At 45.0% G+C, this 22,206-nt stretch overlaps 2 protein-coding genes and 1 long non-coding RNA gene across 5 annotated transcripts in view; 1 reads left to right on the top strand and 2 right to left on the bottom strand.

The window, feature by feature from the left end:
- STAB2 (stabilin 2) overlaps positions 1 to 3,623 on the top strand; it is a 103,441-nt gene extending 99,818 nt beyond the window's left edge. The window contains exon 70 of the transcript XR_013977060.1: positions 3,414 to 3,623. The gene's annotated coding sequence lies outside the window, so the exon portion shown is untranslated. The remainder of the gene's footprint in view (positions 1 to 3,413) is intronic.
- Positions 1 to 22,206, bottom strand: part of NT5DC3 (5'-nucleotidase domain containing 3) — a 51,817-nt gene that overhangs the window by 9,895 nt on the left and 19,716 nt on the right. For all 3 annotated transcript variants that reach the window (XM_080971727.1, XM_080971726.1, XM_080971725.1), the window contains exons 2-9: positions 21,377 to 21,561; positions 16,561 to 16,635; positions 15,877 to 15,932; positions 13,793 to 13,883; positions 12,547 to 12,684; positions 4,272 to 4,332; positions 2,201 to 2,303; positions 1,968 to 2,069 (exon numbers count right to left, since the gene is read on the bottom strand). In XM_080971727.1, coding sequence (XP_080827853.1) covers positions 1,968 to 2,069; positions 2,201 to 2,303; positions 4,272 to 4,332; positions 12,547 to 12,684; positions 13,793 to 13,883; positions 15,877 to 15,932; positions 16,561 to 16,635; positions 21,377 to 21,544 — 794 coding nt within the window. In that variant the 5' untranslated portion in view covers positions 21,545 to 21,561. The remainder of the gene's footprint in view (positions 1 to 1,967; positions 2,070 to 2,200; positions 2,304 to 4,271; positions 4,333 to 12,546; positions 12,685 to 13,792; positions 13,884 to 15,876; positions 15,933 to 16,560; positions 16,636 to 21,376; positions 21,562 to 22,206) is intronic.
- Positions 520 to 1,954, bottom strand: LOC308457735. The gene is made up of 2 exons (XR_013977096.1): positions 1,649 to 1,954; positions 520 to 1,004 (listed from the first exon to the last, which is right to left on the bottom strand). It is a non-coding gene; the product is annotated as an uncharacterized lncRNA (long non-coding RNA).

Raw genomic sequence — 22,206 nt, forward strand, 5'->3', positions numbered from 1 at the left:
TCAATGACCCAATAGTATTACTGCCGTCACCACTCAATGGAAACAGATACAGACCAGAATATAAGAATAAATTACACTCTCCTGCGGAGTATCCCTGCCTGCCCCCCAAAATAAACAGCTTCAGAAGTCTTCATTCAGTAAATCCTGCTGAGGCACAGCAACTTACATGTGGATGATCCTGGAAATCCCTTCCAGTTTTAAATATTGATCATCACTGAGGGAACTGGGTGACCAACCCTTTTGGTAAAAACCAGCAGTAGCCCTGGTGAAGGACTTCAGAAAACCTAGTTCACTGAATACCTGGCTGCTCACCATAGATCTTTAAGTCACACAGTGTGACCATAGTAAATTATAAAGCAGCCTAATTTGCAAAGAGGTCAGCTCTTAATCAGATGACATCAGCTTTTATTACCTAAGTCTTTAAGATAAACTCTCAACATTTTTTGAATATTAACCACCCATTACGTTCACCTGGCCTCCTGCATCAGCAGCGTTATGTTTGTTTGTTTGTTTTTAACTACTACTACTTCTTCTTAAAGTAGACCAGAAGTCCAAAGCATGAGATTAATGCAATTCTAGTGCAACGTTTCTCAAATGGTGGGACAGTAACCAGCCACGGACCTCCATCCACTTTCAGGTGGGCCTCAGTGCTACGGCCCACCCGGGGCTTTCTCACTTGCTTCCCCTGCCCCTTGGCCCTTCCATGGCCTTTTGGTTTGACCAATGTCATCAACCACTGCTCCTTGCAATGCATATTGTGTAGGAACATGCAGGAGATGGTTAGAGAGAAGCTCACAGGGTTGGAAGGTGAGGGAGGAGAAAGACAGGAAAACATGATGGGTGGACATAGGGACTGGCTGAGTGTGAGAAACAGAAAGGGGGGGGAGGAAAGGAGGCAAAAGTGGTGGTCTGAGGGAGAGGAAAAGGAGAAGAAGTGCCCAGGACCACTTTTGCATCCTCTGTCTTGCTTCACACATGCATGTACACTCATATCCCCACTCTACCTGAATTCCTTTTTTTAAAAAAATGCTTTTTATTGGAGTTTCATTTAATACAAACAAACAAAATACAGTAAAGTTCACCAATCATTTACCCACATTCTTTCCCCACACTCTGCTGAGCATTGACTTCCTTCCCTCCCTTCAACAGGTTTTCTTATGTCAGTTACTTTTCCACAGTTTCTTATTGTATCCAATCCTATCTACATCGTAAGATTTATTTCAGTCCTGCCAGAGACTTCAAATTTCTACAGTTATTACAGTGGTACCTCTGGTTACGTACTTAATTCGTTCCAGAGGTCCGTTCTTAACCTGAAACTGTTCTTAACCTGAAGCACCTCTTTAGCTAATGGGGTCTCCTGCTGCTGCTGCCGCGCGATTTCTGTTCTCATCCTGAAGCAAAGTTCTTAACCCGAGGTATTATTTCTGGGTTAGCAGAGTCTGTAACCTGAAGTGTATGTAACCTGAAGTGTATGTAACCCGAGGTACCACTGTATTTATGTACTCCATAAATTTACTCCAATCTTTTTGGAATTTTGCTTCCTCCTGATTTCGGATTCTACAGGTCAGTTTTGCTAGTTCCACATAATCAACCATCTTTGTCTGCCACTCCTCTATTGTTGGTAATTCTGGTACTTTCCATTTTCTACCCGAATTCCTGTCAAGCCAGAAAGGCTCTCTTGGCTAATTCTACAGTGATGTCCATCTGCTTTGCCTCAGAACCACAAATCTGGCCTCAGGCAGCAGGAACTGAAGAGCCAGATATGTGTCTGCAGGAGTGAAAGGGGAAAGAAAGGGCTCCCTCCGCTGAGGGGAAAGAGCCAGCAAAGGTATTAGGAAACCGTGAGAAAGAGGTTAAAAGGTTAATGGTTTTAATCATCATCATCATAACTGAGGAACACAGGGGTGAGGGATTTGTTAAAGAACTGAATGTAAAAGGAGAGGATGCTTTTACAGGAAGGGACTCACCTTCTCTTGTCATTGAAAAAGTTTGGCTTGTCAGCCTGGACAATGACAACATCGAAAAGTTCCCTCCAGTCTTTCCCAACGATGTACTTCATGCCTCTGTCCCTGCAAAGAGCAAACCAATTTTTACTGACACAAATATTACTAGCCTGCTTTTTTTTTAAAAAAGCAACTATCGACACCCATTGTTTTAGAGAAACACTTTTGGTTTTGTACGTATGAAGAAATCCACCTACACAAAACTGCTAGGGCTGTTTGTAATGAGGAACATCTTCTTGCCGTGATCTGCCAGCTTTGCAAGCACTGCACGCGTTTGCTCAGCATAACAAATGTACTTCTCTACAGAGAGAAAGGGGTGGGGAGAGAAGGGGGAGAAAGACACAAGTTACAAAACCCCAGATTATATTATGTATATATCAAAGGAATGTCTTCAAGCTTATGTAAATTCTAAGCCTACTCATGTTCCCTCTGTTACACCGTTTTTTGGTTGAGTACAAGCCGTCTGAGAAACGCAACGTAAAAAGGTTCGCAATGTAAAGAGCAACAAGAATCCACAGGGTAAATCGGGGATGTGGAACCTTTGGCCATACACACATGCCCCATATGAACATAAGGATAGAAGCCTTTCTCTGGAAGGTGCCCCCATTTCACACAGAAGGCAACATGATTTGTGTCTCTACTCCTGTGAATGTCCTGTTCTGTTAAAAAGAAGCAGCAAAGGTTAAAATTCTTAAGAAGAGAAACTGCAGCTTGAGCTAATCATCTGGAATCCATGCCCTGTAATTTGAATGCACTTCCCACAATCCCAGAAGGGCCGGCAATAGTGTACATGCTGTGGCCAACGGTTGCTGAAAAATGTTGTTGACATAAAAGTGTTTCTGGGGACCCGCCGAAAGTTCCAAGGATTTGACCTGGCATAAAAAAACTACTTCCAAGAAAAAGCCCTCACTCAAACCCTAAGCTCCTAAATTAGTGAAGATGTGTTATCCCTGGATACCAAAGGTTTATAGCTACACCAGACTGGAAATCCAGACTCCCAAACACCCTGGCATTTTGAAGCCTTTAAAAGGCGCATAACATTTCTGAACTGTCTAAACATTTTTAGGAACATCTTGTGCACCATGACTTTAAACTCTAAAGCATCTAAAAGAATATTCCTCATTAAATAAATCTAGCTACCGTGCAAGCCTGATGAATTGTCCTGGTTTGCCACCTTTGCATCTAGAGGGGTGGCAATTTGTTCTGGCTGCTGCCTACATCATGAGGAAAATACAGAGTCTTGCAGAAATGAAGTGCGACTCACGACTCTGGGTGCAAGAGGTCTTATGGCCAGCATGCTCTGGAGAAACAGCACAATCTAGCTTGCTTAGAACAGCAGTAGGCATAGAATCCTACAAAATTCAAGGAGTCCAGGCAACCAGTTTTACTGAACCCTGTTTCTCTTCTTAGATTTGGAGAGGGAAGAGGCAGAAAACGACAGAAGTAGCAAAAAGCTGGTGCAAGGGCAAGTTGCGTATCCTTATTCTATACTTCCAATTCAAAATCTCAGTGAAATATCCAAAGTGGCAACATCTGTACTTTAACCCCATTTTCTTGTCACTCAGGAACACTGTTCTCTGGTGGCTTACAGGATCTGTAAAATAAATAAAAAAAATAAAAGACAACCGCAGCCAGAGATTCACATCTCTTGCTGGGGCACTTTCGAGGAAATATGCACAAGTCCTTCAGAAACTTGCACTTTTCCTCGTGAGGCAGGTGTAAATTACTAAAAGGCAAGCTCTGCAGCAAAAGTGTGAAAAGATGTTGTACAAGTGACTGAAATAACTTCTTTGAGGCTTTCTGGAACATCCAAACAAGCTCTTAGAAGCCGCACACCATTACAATGCCCGCAATCCTTGCACATACGGCCACCTTGCCTCACTGAAGATATGGTTCCCACAACACCTGTTGCAGTTCATGTCCAGATAAAGGTAGTTGCCATTACCCCGACTAAAACAGGAATGAGCAATGTGTGTTTGGGAGGAGATGTCCTTACGTGATGGATGTGGAACCTGTAGCCCTCCAGATGTTGCTGGACCTCCCTGACCATACACCATGTTGGCCAGAGCTGATGGAAATTGCGTCCCAACAACACCTGGAGGGGACCATGGCTTTGCCAACGCTGCCCTACATTAGTTCAACAATTCACACCGCACCAGGTGTTTGCAAAAGCACGAAGAACGCCATCTGTTAGAACGAAGAACTGTAAAACATTAACAGTAAGAGGAAAACAAGTTGTTCCTTCATAAAAGCTCTCTTAACACTTACCGATATCTGCTTCAATTGCACTGTACATTATTCCTTTGATGTGGACATCTCTGATAGAGTCCTGTCAAGGAAATTAATTTAGATGAACAGTGAGATCTTTCTCCAAATTTAAATTTATTCAACTGAAAATGGAACATTGGTGAGTGGGACACCTTCCACCCCCAACTTAGAGCACAGTCTTCAATAAGTATTTTGGCTGGCTGCTAGACTACCAAAAGCAGGTGTCAGGAAGTACAAGATATCCAGACACTAGGAATGGGGGTAGCAGAAAGAAACAGGACTAAGGAAATATTTGTTATTGAATTTATATACTGCCCTATACCCTATATACTCCACTATATCTCAGGATGGTTCACAGAATAAAATCAAAATATAAAACCACAAAATACATAATCAAAATAAAAACAACAATCCAGTACCCCCCCAAAAAAACCCCACTTGATATAGGATCCCACTTGAAAATTTCCTCAAATAGTAAAGCTACATACAGTGGTACCTTGAGTTAAGTACTTAATTCATTCCGGAGGTCTGTTCTTAACCTGAAACTGTTCTTAACCTGAAGCAGCACTTTAGCTAATGGGGCCTCCTGCTGCTACCGCACTGCCAGAGCACGATTTCTGTTCTCTTTTTTTTTTATATATAATATTTATTGGAGTTTAAATAAGAATAAATGTAACAGGCAATATAACAAATATCTTAACATAGTTTCACATTTTTTTTGGACTTCCTCACATCTCCCGCTCCCACTTTCATCGTTATAACTTTTTACCAGCAATTTGTTATCTTATTTGCATTCTTATATCCCTTCTATATTTCATAGTCTTCTAGTTCTCAAAAAGGGTTATATTTTCTCAATCTCACTTATTTTCTTAAATCATCTAAGTTAGTGGTGCTCAATTATTTATGATCTAGCATCCTGCTTAGCATTCACTCAAGTTGCAATGTTTTTGTAAATAATTCTTAAATTTCTTCCAATCCTCCTCAATCCTCTCTTCTCCCAGGTCACGAATTCTGCCGGTCATCTCAGCCAGTTCCATGTAGTCTATCAGTTGCATCTGCCATTCTTCCAGTGTAGGTAGATCTTGAGCTTTCCAGTGCTTTGCAAGTAGTATCCTTGCTGCTGTTGTTGCATACATAAAAAATGTCCGGTCCTTCTTTACCACCCCTTGGCCGACAATACCCAAAAGAAAGGCCTCTGGTTTCTTAGTGAAGGTATATTTAAATACCTTTTTCAGTTCATTATAAATCATTTCCCAGAACGCCTTCACTTTAGGGCAAGTCCACCAGAGGTGGAAAAATGTTCCTTCACACTCTTTACATTTCCAACACTTATTATCAGACAGGTGGTAAATTTTTGCAAGTTTGACTGGGGTCATATACCATCTATATATCATTTTCATTACATTTTCTTTCAAAGCTGTGATGGGACGATGAGCTGCTTGTGTGTAAAATCCTAGTCCCTCAGAGTTTGGTCAAGTTTGCAAACCTCTGTCTGTAACGGAGCCCCTTAAACATGGCTCCGTCAGTCGCTGGCAGATTCCGACAGTGGTTGCTTTCGGAATCGCTTCCAACATAAAAGCTCCTTAACGGAAACACGTCTTCTGGACTCTCTGCGTGACAGTTTCCGGCGAGGAGTGGGTGTCCCTACAGGAGGTCCTGAAACCTCCCCACTGTTTTCGCTGGAAGTGTCTCTGAGCCATCCCTCCAGCTCCCTTTCCCTCAGCCCAGCTCCTCTCCCCCTACTGGTTCCCTCTTCAGCTGCTGAGTCTCTCCCAACCTGTGTGAGCCCTTTCACTTCCCTTCCTTCCGATGGCAGTTCCCTGACATCCACCTCCCCTCCAGGGCCCCCTTCATCCCCTCTCGCCCCCTCCTCTACGGGCGGTGAGGAGGCAAAACCCCGGAATGAACTTCCTTCATCTTCCGATGTCCCGAACACTTCTCTCCACCTGTTGCGGTTCCTGGTCTCGAAGTACTCCTCCTCCTCAGAGTCCATCTCCCCTTCCCCTTCCGATTCCGAGAATCCTTCCAACTCCTCCTCCTCATCGGTGGTCCCAAAGTATTCCCTCCGGAACCTCTCCACAGGCTGAGGTTTCCTTGGGAACCTTTGATGGAACGTTTCTATCAATACCTCGTCATTGATATCTTCTGCCATTACCCAAGTGTTTTCTGACTCCGGTTCTCCTTCCCACGCTACCAAATACTCCACCTGATCCCCCTTCCATCTGGCGTCGAGGATTTCTGCCACATGGCTGCTGCATTCCCTTTCTTCTATGACCGGTCCCCGAGTGGCCATCCCTTCTCGTCCCCCCTCATACGGTGACAGTAACGACCTGTGAAATACTGGGTGCAGTTTCATGTGGTTGGGTAACCGGAGCCTGAAAGCCACTGGGTTGACCTGTTGAATGACCTCAAAGGGACCCAATCTCCTGGGTCTTAATTTCTTACAACCTCCTTTGAACGGCAACCCTTGGGTTGACAGCCACACCCTATCTCCCACCCTTATGGTTTCACCTTCCCTTCGGTTCTTGTCTGCCTGCCTCTTGTATTCTTCCTTCGCCCTTTCTAAGTTGAGTTGGAGCTGACGATGGATTGCTTCCATTTCTTCTACAAAATGCTCGGCTGCCGGGACACCCCATCTCTCCCCTTCTCCCCCTGGGAAAGCCCTGGGATGACACCCATAATTAGCCAAGAAGGGGCTCATCCCTGTGGACACATTCTCGGCATTGTTGTAGGCAAATTCCGCCAGCGCCAACTTTTCTACCCAGTCATTCTCTCTGTCATTGACATAACACCTCAGGTATTGCTGGAGGACCCCGTTTGCTCTTTCCGCCTGCCCGTTGGTTTCAGGGTGCCGGGCAGTCGAAAAGTTGACCTCCACCTGCAGTAAGCTCATGAGCTTCCTCCAGAACCTGGAAGTAAATTGTTTTCCTCGGTCTGAGACCACCCTCAATGGCACCCCGTGCAACCTAAAAATGTGTTCTACAAATAACTTCGCTGTCTCTTCCGCCGAGACTGCATGCGAGCAGGCTACAAAGTGGCACATCTTTGTTAGTAGGTCTACCACCACCATGATGGCTGTTTTCCCCTTGGACTTCGGCAGATCAGTCATAAAATCTATCGACACTGCCTCCCAAGGTCGTTCTGGGGTTGGTAAGGGTTCTAATAGCCCCGCCGGTGCCCGCCTCTCCCCTTTGGCTCGCTGGCATTGCTCACACCCTCTTACATACTCCCGTACATCTTCCCTCACCTTAGGCCACCAAAATTCCCTGGTGACCAACCACATGGTTTTGTGTTGTCCAAAATGCCCCGCCGTGGGGCTGTCGTGCAACTGCTTGAGTACCCTCCCCCTTAAGTCTCCTTCAGGGATATACAGTGCCCCTTTGTAATACAAAGCTCCATTTCTTTCCTCGAAACCCCCTGGTTCCTCTCCCTCACCCCTAAGACCTCTGAGCTTATTCTGGGCGTATTCATCATTCTCTGTTTCCTCTACCAGTTCTCTTTGTCCCACCAATGCCGCCCCACACACCCAGCGGTCCTCTGGAATGACATGTCTCTCTTCGGGTGCTCCCTCCCCCTCCAAATATTCAGGTTTGCGTGAGAGAGCGTCCGCCCTAATGTTCTCTGGGCCTGGCACGTAACAAATCTCAAAGTTAAATTTGGAGAACTCCTGGGCCCATCTCACTTGCCGTTGGTTGAGCACTCGTGCCGTCCTCCAATACTCTAGGTTCTTGTGGTCAGTGCACACTTGCACCTTATGTTGTGCGCCAATTAGCAGGTGCCTCCATCTCCGGAACGCCTCATGAATGGCTAGTAGTTCTCGGTCATACACCGTGTAGTTCCTCTCGGATTTGTTCAGCTTTCGCGAAAAAAAGGCACACGGTCTCCACTCTGACTCCTCCTTCCCTGGCTGCAGAAGCACCGCCCCAATAGCTCTGTCTGATGCGTCAGTTTCCACTCTCATCGGTTTTTGTAAATCCACATGCAGGAGTTGTTGTTCCGAGGCGAAGGCCCTTTTTAGTTCCTCAAATGCTCGCTCCGCCTCCTCAGTCCAAACGAACTTCTTCTTACTGCTGAGACAGTCCGTAATGGGCGCCGTCAGGTGGGCAAAGTTTCGGATGAACTTACGATAGAAGTTCCCAAATCCTAGGAACCTCTGCACATCCTTCCTTGTTTTGGGTGTTTTCCATTCCAGCACCGCCTGGACCTTGCCGGGATCCATGGCCAATCCCTTGTCTGACAGGCAATACCCCAGGAATTCCACCTCCTTGGTATGAAACTGACACTTCTCCAGTTTCACCCACAGCTGGTTGGCTTGCAGCCTGCTCAACACTTCTCTGACGTCTCTCACATGCTGCTCCTCATTCTCAGAATACACCAACACGTCGTCTAAGAAGGCCACACAATTCTTGTAAAGCAAAGGCCCCAGGACGTGGTTCATAAACGATTGAAAGCACGCGGAGCCTCCTTGTAGGCCGAAGGGCATAACTAAATATTCAAATGCCCCCAAAGGGGTGAACATGGTGGTTTTCCATTCATCCCCCTTCCTTATTCGTATCAGGTTGTACGCCCCCCTTAGGTCCAGTTTAGTAAAAATCTTTCCCTTCCTGACCCTTGTCAAAATGTCGTCAATCCTGGGCATAGGGAAAGCCACTGGTTCTGACACTGCATTTAAGGCCCTGAAGTCACACACAAGCCTCGGCTTGTTCGTGTTTTTTTTATCCACAAAAAACACTGGGCTGCCCCCCACCGCCCTGGACTCTCTGATGAACCCTCTCTTCAGGTTCTTGTCAATGAACTCTCTTAGCTCCTGCATCTCTCTGTCTGACATGGCGTACAGCTTGCCTACAGGGAGCTGTGCCCCAGGGAGTAAATTGATTTGACAGTCAAAGGGTCTATGCGGGGGTAATTGGTCAGCTTCCCTTTCGCTGAAGACGTCGCGGAGATCTGCGTATTGTCGTGGTACCTTCACGTTCTCCGTTACTTCAGTCCCTGCTAGGGTGGCTTGGGCCCCTGCCAAACCCTTTCCCTCTTTGCAGTGTTCTAAGCAATGTGCTGAACCAAAAGAAACCACTCTCTGATGCCAGCCCACCAGCGGATCATGTAACGCTAGCCAGCTCATCCCCAATATAATGGGAGCTCCTCCCAAGGTGGCCACATTAAACGCTATCAGTTCGGTGTGCCTTGCCACCTTCATTATCATTGGGACGGTCTGCAAGCTGACTTCTCCTCCCAACAGCTCCCTGCCATCGATCGTGGTCACCTGCAGGGGGTTGCTTAAAGGGATCGTCTGTATCTGGTGTTCAGCTGCAAACTCTTTGCTCATGAAATTGCAGGAGCTGCCTGAGTCCAACAGCGCCTTTATCTTTAGAGGGTGTCCGTTTGGCAGCTCTAGCGCCACTTCTATCACTAGGGCGGGTTTAGGAGGTTCTGGCGTGGGCACTTTCACTGCTCTTCGGCCTGGCTGCTGTGCCCCGACGGTGGCAGCCAGGCGTTGGCTTTTACTTGCTTCGGTATTTCTTCCTCTCTTCCCTCCACAGCTCCTACCATCCCTTGCCATTCCTTCCTCTGGGGGCAGACTCTGGCAAAGTGACCTGGCTGTTGGCAGAGATAGCATTTCCGGGCGCCTTTTCCCTCCTTCTTTCCCCCCTCACTGGGCTTTGAAACTGCGCGCGCGCGCGCTGTTCCGATTTCCATCGGCTCTGCCGGCGGGAAAGTTGGCTCTGGAATGTCTGGAATGCGGAACTCCTTCCAACGTTCCCCCTTCCCTTCCCGCCTCTCCAATGCTCTCGCCTCCTGGCGCGCTCCTATGGTCAGCGCTGATTTGGTCAGCTGGTCCATAGACTCCGCCCTGGGCGCCCGGGAAAGTTCGTCTTTCACAGCCGAAGAAAGCCCTTCTTCAAAGAGCATTTGAATGGGTTCCGCCGATAGATCCCACCCCAATTTATGGATCAACATGGTGAAGTCAGTCCAGTACTCACGGACAGATCGGCTCCCCTGTTTGCAAGCCATTAACTGTCTGCGGACCACTCCCTGTTCAATATCGCTGGAAAACATCAGATCCATGGCGCGAAAGAACTTCATCGTGTCCTTTAGGACGTCACTATTCGCTGCCATCAGGGGTCTAACCCAGTCTCTCGCCCCCTTTTCAAGATGCCCAATCACGAAAGCCACTCGTGATTCCTCGTCAGGGAATTCATCAAACTGCAGATTGAGGGCATATTGCATCTCTGTCCGAAAGCCATGATAGTCTTTGGGCTCCCCCCCAAACTTCTGCACCAATCCTGGTACCTTTCTGACGAGCTGGGTGTCTTTCCCCTTTTTGTCTGCATCCTGAGCCCTCCTCTCCTCAAGCCTCGCCGTCTGCAGCGCTAGCTGGACCTCCAACACCCGGTACCTTTCTTCCAGGCTTGGACCCGCTCCAGCTCCTGCTTCTCCGGTTCCGGCTGGGTTGCTCATGATGCCTTCTCCTGCACAAGCTGCTCACGAAGACTGTCGGAATGCTGTGATGGGACGATGAGCTGCTTGTGTGTAAAATCCTAGTCCCTCAGAGTTTGGTCAAGTTTGCAAACCTCTGTCTGTAACGGAGCCCCTTAAACATGGCTCCGTCAGTCGCTGGCAGATTCCGACAGTGGTTGCTTTCGGAATCGCTTCCAACATAAAAGCTCCTTAACGGAAACACGTCTTCTGGACTCTCTGCGTGACAGTTTCCGGCGAGGAGTGGGTGTCCCTACAGGAGGTCCTGAAACCTCCCCACTGTTTTCGCTGGAAGTGTCTCTGAGCCATCCCTCCAGCTCCCTTTCCCTCAGCCCAGCTCCTCTCCCCCTACTGGTTCCCTCTTCAGCTGCTGAGTCTCTCCCAACCTGTGTGAGCCCTTTCACTTCCCTTCCTTCCGATGGCAGTTCCCTGACAAAAGCATTGCATGCAGTAAATTTCAATCCAGTACTCCACAACCTTTCCCAGTCCTCAAACATAATATTATACCCAATGTCCTGTGCCCACCTTATCATAGCCGATTTAACCATTTCATCTTGTGTGTTCCATTTTAACAGCAAGTTATACATCCTTGAAAGTACCTTAGTCTTTGGTTCTAACAATTCTGTTTCTAGTTTCGATTTCTCCAGCTGGAACCCTAATTTCTTGTCATTTTTAAAAACTTCTTTAATCTGAGCGTAATGTAACCAGTCTCGCACTTTATCCTTCATTTTCTCCAAACTCTGCAATTTCCAGTTGTCTCCATCTTTTTCTAGTATTTCCCAATATTTTGGCCATTTGGCCTCCATATTGGGTCTTTTTCGGGCCTTAGCTTCCAAAGGTGAAAGCCACCTTGGAGTTTTATTTTCCAGCAAGTCTTTATATTTTGTCCAGACATTAAACAGTGATTTTCTGACAATATGGTTCTTAAAGGCCTTATTTGCTTTAACCTTGTCATACCATAAATATGCATGCCATCCAAAAGCATTGTTAAACCCTTCCAAATCCAACACGTCAGTGTCTTCAAGAAGTAGCCAGTCTTTTAGCCAGCAGATTTCTGTTCTCATCCTGAAGCAAAGTTCTTAACCCGAGGTACTATTTCTGGGATAGCGGAGTCTGTAACCTGAAGCGTATGTAACCTGAAGCATATGTAACCCGAAGTACCACTGTACTTGGACACTGGTGTCATCAGGTAGAACTCCTAATTTTGTCTAAGACAAGCCAAATTTTGCATAAAGGGAAGCTGGATTATGTAATACTAAGTTTTACAAACTGTATAAATTGCACAATTTATTTAATTCCATTTATGAATCACTTCTCGTTAAATATCTCAAAGTAATTTCAGAACAGCATATAGCTATATAGCTGGCTCTCTCTCCAGAATCACTCTCCTAATCACAGGAAACAGTCAAAGCATGGAATGTGGGGAGGCTGGAGGGACCCTGCCATTGATACTTAGAAATCCTACTCGATACCTTTCCATACTTTTTAAAAAAAAGAACTTCTCATACATATTGGGCAGTATCTAAAGTTAGACCCATATAAGCCTGCTTTTCTCAATGAGTCTACGCTGAGTATGACCTCATCGCCAATTAAATCCAATAGCCAGAAGAACATTTATAGAAGACTATAAATTGTTTTGCGGGCCATATAGTTTAGCATAGTGCGCAGTACCCTCCTCATTGTAATGAATTTAATGTTTTGGAACTGAAATGTGGTAGCTGGAAAAGAAGAAAATTGTCATATGCATCTGGCAGCATGAAAAAGTCACACGGATGGATGTTAAAATGGGACAACTCAATACCTTTACATCTTTGTAGAGATGAACTGGCTCATAGTCTATATTGTTTTTCAGAAAATACTCATTCACACAAGACAGGAGCGTCATTTCAGGCAAGGAGAAGATATCCATGAACTGCTTCATGGCGTTACCTTGTGAACTCTGCAAACAAGCATACATGTCATAAACCAGTTTTGTAAAGCTTTAGTTTCTGCTACTTGCATTAAGTCTACAGGAAACAGAGGACAGACACAACAAGACTGCCTCTTAGCTTGGAATGAGTCACATGAGAACATCAGAGAATGATTTTACAACATGCAATGTGTGCGTTTAAGTGTCTTGTGAAAACAGGTTCTGTGCTAGAAAATAAACAATTTCAGCTTAGTGACAGAACACTGGTGAGGATACAATAAAACATCCTTTTTCACATCAGTTTATAGACGGCACAAACTAACCTGTTCACTATCCGGCACTACATTAGCGAACAAAATCCTTATACATGCATGGAATCTAGATATCCACAAGCATTAAAGTTCAGCACAAAAATAAACTTTGGAAGTGTTGAAATGCATGGCAATTTTTGGAATTTCTGGGCCAGTCAGAATATGTATCTCCACTACCATTTAGTTATTGCCTCATTAGCTTGGTGATACTCCACTGAACTACCCTCTAAAGATGTAGCCAGAAAAAAATTAAAGGGGGGGGGGAGGCGTCCTAATCACAGGTTACCTACCCATGACATAGTGAATGATGAGCCCTAAACAAACAAACAAAACAAAACCAAGCCATCCTAAATCGGCTACATTTCAAGTAATCTTCTATGTTTCTATTTTACATTTGCATTCCCACAAACCATCTATATGTTAAGGTGGATGTGGCTCGCACCATAAGATTGTATTTCGAAAGCAGCATCCAATTTGATAAGCAACATATTTCAGAATGAACATTCGACTACATGCACTTCCTTGCGATGCAATGGGTTTAAAAAATATTGTTTCTCCACTCTTGATTTCCGCATGAACAATAATAAAAAGCAGCAGCCATCTCAGTAGAGGAAAACACCAGTTTGAAAGAGGCAGGTCACTCTTTCCATCGGCTTCCATAACTTGATGACCTAAGTTATGAACTTTCAGCTAACAAGAAATGATCTGTTAGTTATAATAAAGCTACTGAGACATCATTATATATGTCATGGTAATGAGAACACGTGAGTCTATTATGCCATCATATGGAATTTTTAGTTAAGAGATGTAGTGGCTTGTACTTTTACCTTTCCATAGAAGTCGCTCATTTGTTCCAAGGGGACATGGGACCCGTCGTACATGGCAATGACTTCCTCATCCGGGACGACACTCATTCCTCTGGCAACAGCAAGAATAGCTTTAGTGCCAAAGCCAACCAGGTTTCATATGGCAGTACAGTGGTACCTTGGTTTACAAACTTAATCTGTTCCGGAAGTCTGTTCTTAAACCAAAGCATTCTTAAACCAATACATGCTTTCCCATAGCAGCGGTTGACTCAATTTACAAATGGAACACGCTCAACAGGAAGCGAAACATGTTCTGCTTCCAAGGCAAAGTTCACAAACCAAAACACCTACTTCCGGGTTTGCAGCATTCTTAATCCAAGTTGTTCATAAACTAAGCTGTTCTTAAACCAAGGTACCACTGTATCAATATTCTACACAGAAAACTCACATCTTCTCTAGTCTCACATAAGCAATGGGTCAGCCTTAACCATTATGAATACTTCTTCCCTTATCTGATGTCACAGATTCTGCAAGGAACACCATGCACTGCCAACTGAGACAGACTGACAGTCTTGTTAAGTCAACGAAGGAAGCCAAGTTTTACCGCAATGACACATTGTGGATCTTAAGCTCTCATTTCTGTCCTAAAAGTTAATTAGACACTAATTCTTTAAGGCCCCAAGGGCAAAGTTAAAAGAAGGCATTGCCCCCACTTTTAAACTTTATTACATAAAGCACAGATTAGAAGATGGTATTTTAAAAAAGGATTATAGTCAATTCATTTCTAATCTTAACACAGCTCAGCCTCAATGACTTTCAAAGTATAGCAGAAGTGTGTGTTACAATCAAAGGCTGCCATGTTTCAAGCAAAGCAGGTACATTCTTCCAGATGAGTTCAGTTAGAAAGGATGGGTTTCAATTAGAATCACAATGGACAAAATGAACTTTCCCAAGAATATTGCAACCTGCAGGGTGCAAAGCAAAGGGTGATTACACACACACACTCCTCTGCATTCTGTTTTAATGATTCCTTATATTAAAATCCTTGCTAGAGTAGATGAGTCATTAGCAGAAGCCTAAATACCATGCAGTCCTGCACGGTCTTCTAGTACCATTTGGCAGCTGAAAGCAAGGACATTAGTCAGCGGCACGTGGTCGGCCAACCCTCCCCAGACCACAGAAGCTAAAGAACAGACTATTTCACTCAGCCATTTCTTCAAGCAGAGAACACCACAACACAGGGGGTCATTTCATCCTATATAGTAGGGACGTCCAACTCCCAAGAGACTGCGATCTAAAAGGTAAAGGTACCCCTGACTGTTGGGTCCAGTCGCAGTCTACTCACAGAATAAAAAAACTGGCAGTGATCTTCCCCTTTTGGGGGGGGGGGGTTCAGGTCAAAGTTGTTGACCTTTTTGGGGGTTCAGGTAATAATGTTGACCTTTCTCTAGGGGGAAAAGGAAAATGTCGCTCACCAAAAGATTGTTCAGCCTCACAGCAAAAACTCTGCCTTCCATTCTTGCGATCATGCGCGAATGGAGAGTGGGGCAAGGGCGGATGCTTTTTTTTCTCCCGCAAAGGAAAAAGAGCCCGCGATCGACTGAAACCTCCCGGGGATCGACCAGTTGATTGCGGTCGACTGGTTGGACATCCCTGCTATATAGTAATAGTGAACTCACTCTTCACAAGACAATTCTTAAGTAGCCAAAACAATGCTAATGAGGCACAGGTGGGAGATCTCAGCCAGATTGTGGGGACCCCAAATATTTGCAAAAATAATGATTTTAAAACCTCCTTTTTTTGAGCCGGGGGCGGGGGAGAGAATGTGAAGGGAGTTTGGTCCACAAAACAGCCCAATGAGGACTGAGTACAGTATGCTCTCTGGCCATGAAATTCTGAATGGATTGGGGGAAATAGGATGGAGTATCCTGAAAGCTGTCACAATTGGCTGGCTGACTAAACAGAAGCACCACCTGCTGCAACGTATCACTGCCTGTCCCGCTTGCTGTATTTGAATGTTTAGACTTTTGGATGTTTAGAGTCCCCTGAAAAAACAACAACCTCACAGCAACATTTTGCTGTGAACCATGCAGGTTAAGACTTACCTGTACACTGTTCCCAACTGAATATAATGAAAAGCATCAATCTTCATCAATAATGCCTTTTAAAAAAAGAGAAAGGTTTTACTTGAAACCTATCAAGGCTTCACAGCAGTATTTTGATGAAGTTACAGGCAAATACAGTTGTCCATGATTACTACAAGATTTAGAGCAGGCTTCCTCAAACTCGGCCCTCCAGCTGTTTTGAGACTACAATTCCCATCATTCCTGACCACTGGTCTTGCTAACTAGGAATCATGGGAGTTGTAGGCCAAAAACATCTGGAGGGCCGAGTTTGAGAAAGCCTGATTTAGAGTTATATTAGAACTTAAGAAGAATCCTGTTGGATCTGGCTGTAGGCCCATCTAGTCCAGAACTCTGTTCTAACGATGGCTAGCCCACAAGCAGAAACAGAGCACATTTCTCAGTGAATGAGCATCTCCAGTTAAAGATTCTAAACAAAAGTTTTATTAGAAGTGCAGCATAGCAGGACCTACATAGATGGGCAAGATACAGCCACTCTGGCCAAAACTTCACTTACTTCCAGCTGAGTCCAAAAGGAGCGTCGCACAAGCTACAGGGAAGCAGAACTCAAGTTTCCCCAACAATACAAGATCTGACAACATTCGATCAAGCGTTAGGGAATACATCTCACAGAATGATGATATCAATGGAATAATGTATACCTACCCGATGCACATCATAATGAAGACCTCTTATTGCAAAATTTGGATCGTAGTCATACTTCCGGATTTCTGCAGGATACTAGCAGAATAAGGGAGGGGGGGGAATTATTTTACCACAACTTATTTAAGCAACATGATCTATCCCCTTAAATCAGATAAGACAACCAGCTCTCTCTTCTTTACTAGTTTATATCAGCTTGCCCACTAAGGGCTATGCAAGTGGAGAAATTCTTTTAAGAAATTCCCTGTTAAAAGCCCCCTTTCTGATAAGAGCCCATTTAGCATCTCTGCAATCCCTCCGAGAAAAAGCTGCCACAGAAGTCAAAGCTTTCATTATGTCCACTCCCTAGCTCAGTGAAATCTGCCTTATAACTGTAGTGTCCCCTACTCCTTGGGAAACATAGTTATTTGTCACTCCATGCAACATGGACTTCTGCTCTTCGCTGCCTCCTGCCCACCCCACCTCCCACTCTTGAGTCCCACATTGCTTATCAAGCACCTGCTGTGGATTAGGCAAACTGCTCATCCCTGGTGCCTTGCCAATACCCATTTCCAGAATGCAGAGATTATGTTCCAATGAAACAACATCAGGAGCAAGCCCTACCAAGACTCCTTACAACATCCCTTCCAAATTAATGCCAGTTTTGGTAAGCATCTAGCTAAGGATCCATGATTCACACTCTAGATTCACTCTAGATTCACACTAAGGATGGCAACAGACAAACTCCTCACTTGTTTATCATTTGCCTTGATAAAACAGTAATCTCTGGGCGTATTACTTTGTGACCCCTGAAAGTGGAATGTAAGCAGCTAAAAGGTTGGCTCCAATTAGATCATGTGTGTGAGTGTAACGACCTCCATTCACTGCAACCCCCAGCACTGCACCAAAATCTGATCTGGAGGGCTGGGGGGACCCCCAGATATCTGGGAGGGGGTGCAAGGAGAAGTTCCATTGTGCTCATGGGAGGTGTTCCACTCACACAATGATTCAAACCAATGGGTCTGCAGTGACCTCATAATTTTGCATGACTAGTATCCAAAACAAAATCTTAAGGCTCCTCCCCTCCTCAAAGTTGGCAACTCTTATTTAGGAAGGTGCAAGGACAGTGTCCCAAACTGTAGTTCTAGGCTTCTCCTTCTCACTTTAGTGTCAAGGGATGCGGGTCCCAAGCTGATCCCTCTACTGAAATAATGGATGAAGTCCTTGTATGGACACAATAATTTGATGTACATGGACTCACACAGATCATGGCCAATGGAAGGTTCAACACTGATAAGGGCAAACAGTGTGAATATGTGTTCAGAAAACAAAGCTTCTGTCCTCAGCCTGGCTACCTCTTCAATTTCTAGCTTTGTTTCCCTACAACTGAAAATCGTACATGTTAATTAAAAACAACACTTCTATATATTCTGTATAATTTAATACAAAAGGTGTTCTCTTTGAGCAGCGCATGAACCCGGCAAATATCTTTTCCACACTTTTTTCAAAACACTACAACAGTGGCAGAACTCTCAGGGAAATTGATCTGCTTATTATTATTTTGCTAGGAAAGTTTAATTTACAGTGCTCAAGCATTTCTCATGTACTTGGAGATGTGTGTGTGCTTCATTTTACCTGAATGTACTTCTTAGTCAGGATCATCTGTTGCCAAATTATAGCCTCCAACTGAAAGCAACCATGGCATTTTTACAGAAAACTATGGCTTAAACTAACACCTACCACAACAGGAGGCAATGATATCGCTCTCCTGGCTTCAGGGATAGCCATGCAAAGCCTCCTGAGTGCAGTGGGAGCGCTCCTCCCGCTGCGCTCAGGAGACTTTGCGTTGCTTTCGCTGAAGCCAGGAGAGAGAGGGATTAGTGCGCACCAATCCCTCTCGCTCTCCTGGCTTCAGGGACAGCCACGCAAAGCCTCTTCAGGGCAATGGGAGGAATGCTCCCCCTGCCCTGAAGAGGCTTGGCATGGCTATCCCAGAAGCCAGAACACCAAGAGGGATCACTGCATTCGCTGCGCAGCGATCCCTCTTGCTGTTCTGACTTCGCTTCACTGGAGAGGCACTGCACAGCTTTCCCTCTCTGCGCAGCACCTCGTCAGTGCTGAGGAGGCACTGCGCGGAGAGCTAAAGCTGCGAAGCGCCCCTTCAGCAAAGCGGGAGGAGAAACGGAGCTCCTTCCATTTCTCCTCCCGCTTTGCTGGAGAGGCGCTGCGCAGAGAGGGAGAGGATATTTTTTTTCTTGTTCTCCTCCTCTAAAACTAGGTGCGTCTTATGGTCGGATACATCTTATAGAGCGAAAAATACGGTAAACATTGCCACCAATATTTTGCTGAATTGCAATACTGTTTACCATAGATATATAGATATGATCAAATTTCTTATTTACTTCTGCAGGGATATTTATAGATGTATATATTTAGCCACTGACCTTTGGACTGAAATGCAGAATTGGAAGCGTCTAACGTATTCATTCAGGAGTTCAATTCAGACAGTGGAAAGGAATAATCAGATGTAGCAGCACAGAGAGGGTTAAGCACGGGCATTTCTACCAGTGCAGTAAAGCAACTTTGACTCAGAGGACATTATAAACAGCAGGGCTCCTACCCGCAAATATAATTTTGTGCTGTGCCGCAAGCAATATGTTAACTGAGATAGTGTTAAAAGCCAATTTCCCCGTCTCATCTTCTTTCAATCAGATAAGGAACAAGACAGGACTTTCATAATTCTACAGAGGCCTAAGCATCTTCTCAAGAAACTGCAAATTTTAATTTTACTCATAATCCTCCTTTAGTTAATTATAATTCCCCTTCATTGTATTATTTATTGCTACAATGAAAAATCTTAATACATAAACCAAATGAAAAAAGAAGCTGCTTTTGTTTGTAAAAGTGAGTCGCATGTGAAAAAACTCAGCTTCTGAGCCAAGTGCCACTGTAATGTATTCATTTCTGTGAGCTCCCTACTAGACCTAGGACAAATCGCCAAAGGTGCCAGAATCCAGGAGCTACACGTATATCCCACAGAAGCACAGAAAGCTGCCTTATACTGAGTCAGACCATTGAACCATCACTCAGTATTGTTTGAGCCAAGGTTTCCCAAACTTGGGTCTCCAGCTGTTTGGACTACAATTCCCATCATCCCTTACCACTGGTCCTGCTAGCTAGGGATGATGGGAGTAGTCCAAAAACAGCCAGACACACTTGTCTGGCAGTGGTGCTCCAGGATTTCAGGCAGGTGTTTTCCCAACCCTGCACATGCAGGAGCATGAACCTGGGAGCTTCTGTGTGCAAAGCACATGCCCCACCACATCAGCATCACCAACAGAGACCATATGTAGGACCTTATTTATTGCAAAAGGCATACCCCCACCTTTCAGAAAGGTGTTTGTCTTTCTGTTTTATGCCTTCTAACTACCTGAGCTCTATAATGTCTTCAATTCCCGAAATATGATTTATTTATTTATTTTTAGTAACCAACAGCATAAACTTTCCCTCTCAAGAAGAAACATTGTTTTGCCCCGCAACGACTAGCTTTTTTGCTTGTGGAAAGTTCTGGACCCTGACAGCCCAATCCTATGCATGTTTACTCAAAAGCAAATCCCCACTCGGCTCAATGAGATTTACTTCCAAGTTAGTGTGTCTGAGATTGCAGCTTTTGCGTTCAAGTGGGAACTTCTTCCGGGCCACATTGCCTCCTGGGCAACGTCCGGGGGCAAAAGTGGGCAGAGCAAATGTAAATTTGGCCTTCGTGCTATAGGCTAGTTCTACACACATACTCTCCTTTCTGTCCTCCATCTGGGCAAGGAATACATTCAATAATACCTTCTAGTCAGGCAAAAACCCTCAAGGAGGCAGAACCAGCGAGGTGTGCAGTTCGAGAGGGTGTATGAACTGAGGAGAGTCCTGAGGGCCAAATACAATGAGTCATTTGGCCCCGGAGACATAGGTTCCCCACGCCTGAGGCAGAGGATTACACACATGAAGTGATACTGAGAAAGCTAAGTAGAGATCTTACTCCTATCTATGTATACATAATTCAGTAGTGCTGAAAGACAAGGGAGTTGTATTACCAAACTGAGAGACTGAGTTGCAAGGGTTGCATGAAGTGTCTATTTTAGCTGTAAATGGATATCGTTTTAATTGCTATAGCAACCAACTGGTATGCAAGCTTGTTCATGAATTATATGCATTTCAGAAATGGGCAACCTGATTTACAACTGGATCTTGTGCCCACGGGCAAACTTTGGGCATGTGGGAAGCCCCATTAACAGGCGAGGTTTGGAAGCAAACCCCACACGTAACTCACAAAGTGGGGGTTGCCGACAGCACCAATCAGCTTCGACAACAAGCCCCCTTGCCTACACTCGGGGGTTCCTGATGGGGAGCGCCACCTTGCAGCCAATCCTAGCAAGGTTCACTCTCAGCAAGCCCTGCTTGCAAAGAAGCAATTACAACCAAGAGTTCACTTTAAACTTCTGGTGCTTTTCCTTTGTAGTCACATCCTTTCTGGCCCACACCTGGGTGAGGGATAGCTCAGTTGGTAGAGCATGAGACCCTTAATCCCAGGGTGGTGTGTTTGAGCTCCACATTGGACAAAACATTCTTGCACTGCAGGGGGTTGGACTAGATGACCCACGTGGTCCCTTCCAACTCTACAGTTCTATGATTCTATGATTTTAAGTCAATCCGCACTGACAAATAAGCACTAGGAAAGGAAGACAGCAGAAGATCAAGCCCCTGGCGTAACATTACTGCATACTACTTTTACAGGTATTCATACTGCATACATTTAAAACATGTACTTCCACACCCCCAAATATCTTACCCGGTGTTCATTTATCAAAAGATCCCGAGCAGCATTGAAGATCAATGTGTGCAAATGCTTGGAATAGAAGACAAGTGTGTAGTCATAATCAAAGCCATAGATTTCTATGTCCGAGAGACTCATTTCATTGTTTGAAAAGATAGCATCTGGATTCAGCAAGTTACTCATAATGGAAGGAACCAGGTCTGTGGGAAAGAGACATAAACACACAGAGAGATTTTCTAGATTTTTCAGAAATAAGACGTTCCAGCAAAATGACAACAAAAATGTATTCCAAAAAGGGATGGATCTTGCAAGATACACACATTACTGCAATGATATCCATTAACAATACACTTAATAAAATAAAATAAAATAAAATAAAATATTTATACCCCGCCCATCTGGCTGGGTTTCTCCAGCCACTCTGGGCAGCTCCCAACCAAATACTAAAAACATGATACAGCATTAAACATTAAAAACTTCCCTAAGCAGGGCTGCCTTCAGATGTCTTCTAAAAGTAAGATAGTTGTTTATTTCCTTGACATCTAATGGGAAGGCGTTCCACAGGGCAGGCGCCACTACCGAGAAGGCCCTCTGCCTGGTTCCCTCACTTCTTGCAGTGAGGGAACTGCCAGAAGGTCATTGGCGCTGGACCTCAGTGTCCAGGCTGAACGGTAGGGCTGGAGATGCTCCTTCAGGTATACAGGGCCATGGCCGTTTAGGGCTTTAAAGGTTAACACCAACACTTCGATTTGTGCTTGGAAACGTACTGGGAGCCAATGTAGGTCTTCCAGGACCGGTGTTATATGGTCCCAGTGGCCACTCCCAGTCACCAGTCTAGCTGCCAC

This window comes from Podarcis pityusensis (assembly GCF_964106645.2).
Source record: "Podarcis pityusensis genome assembly, chromosome: 10".
Lineage (NCBI taxonomy): Eukaryota > Metazoa > Chordata > Lepidosauria > Squamata > Lacertidae > Podarcis > Podarcis pityusensis.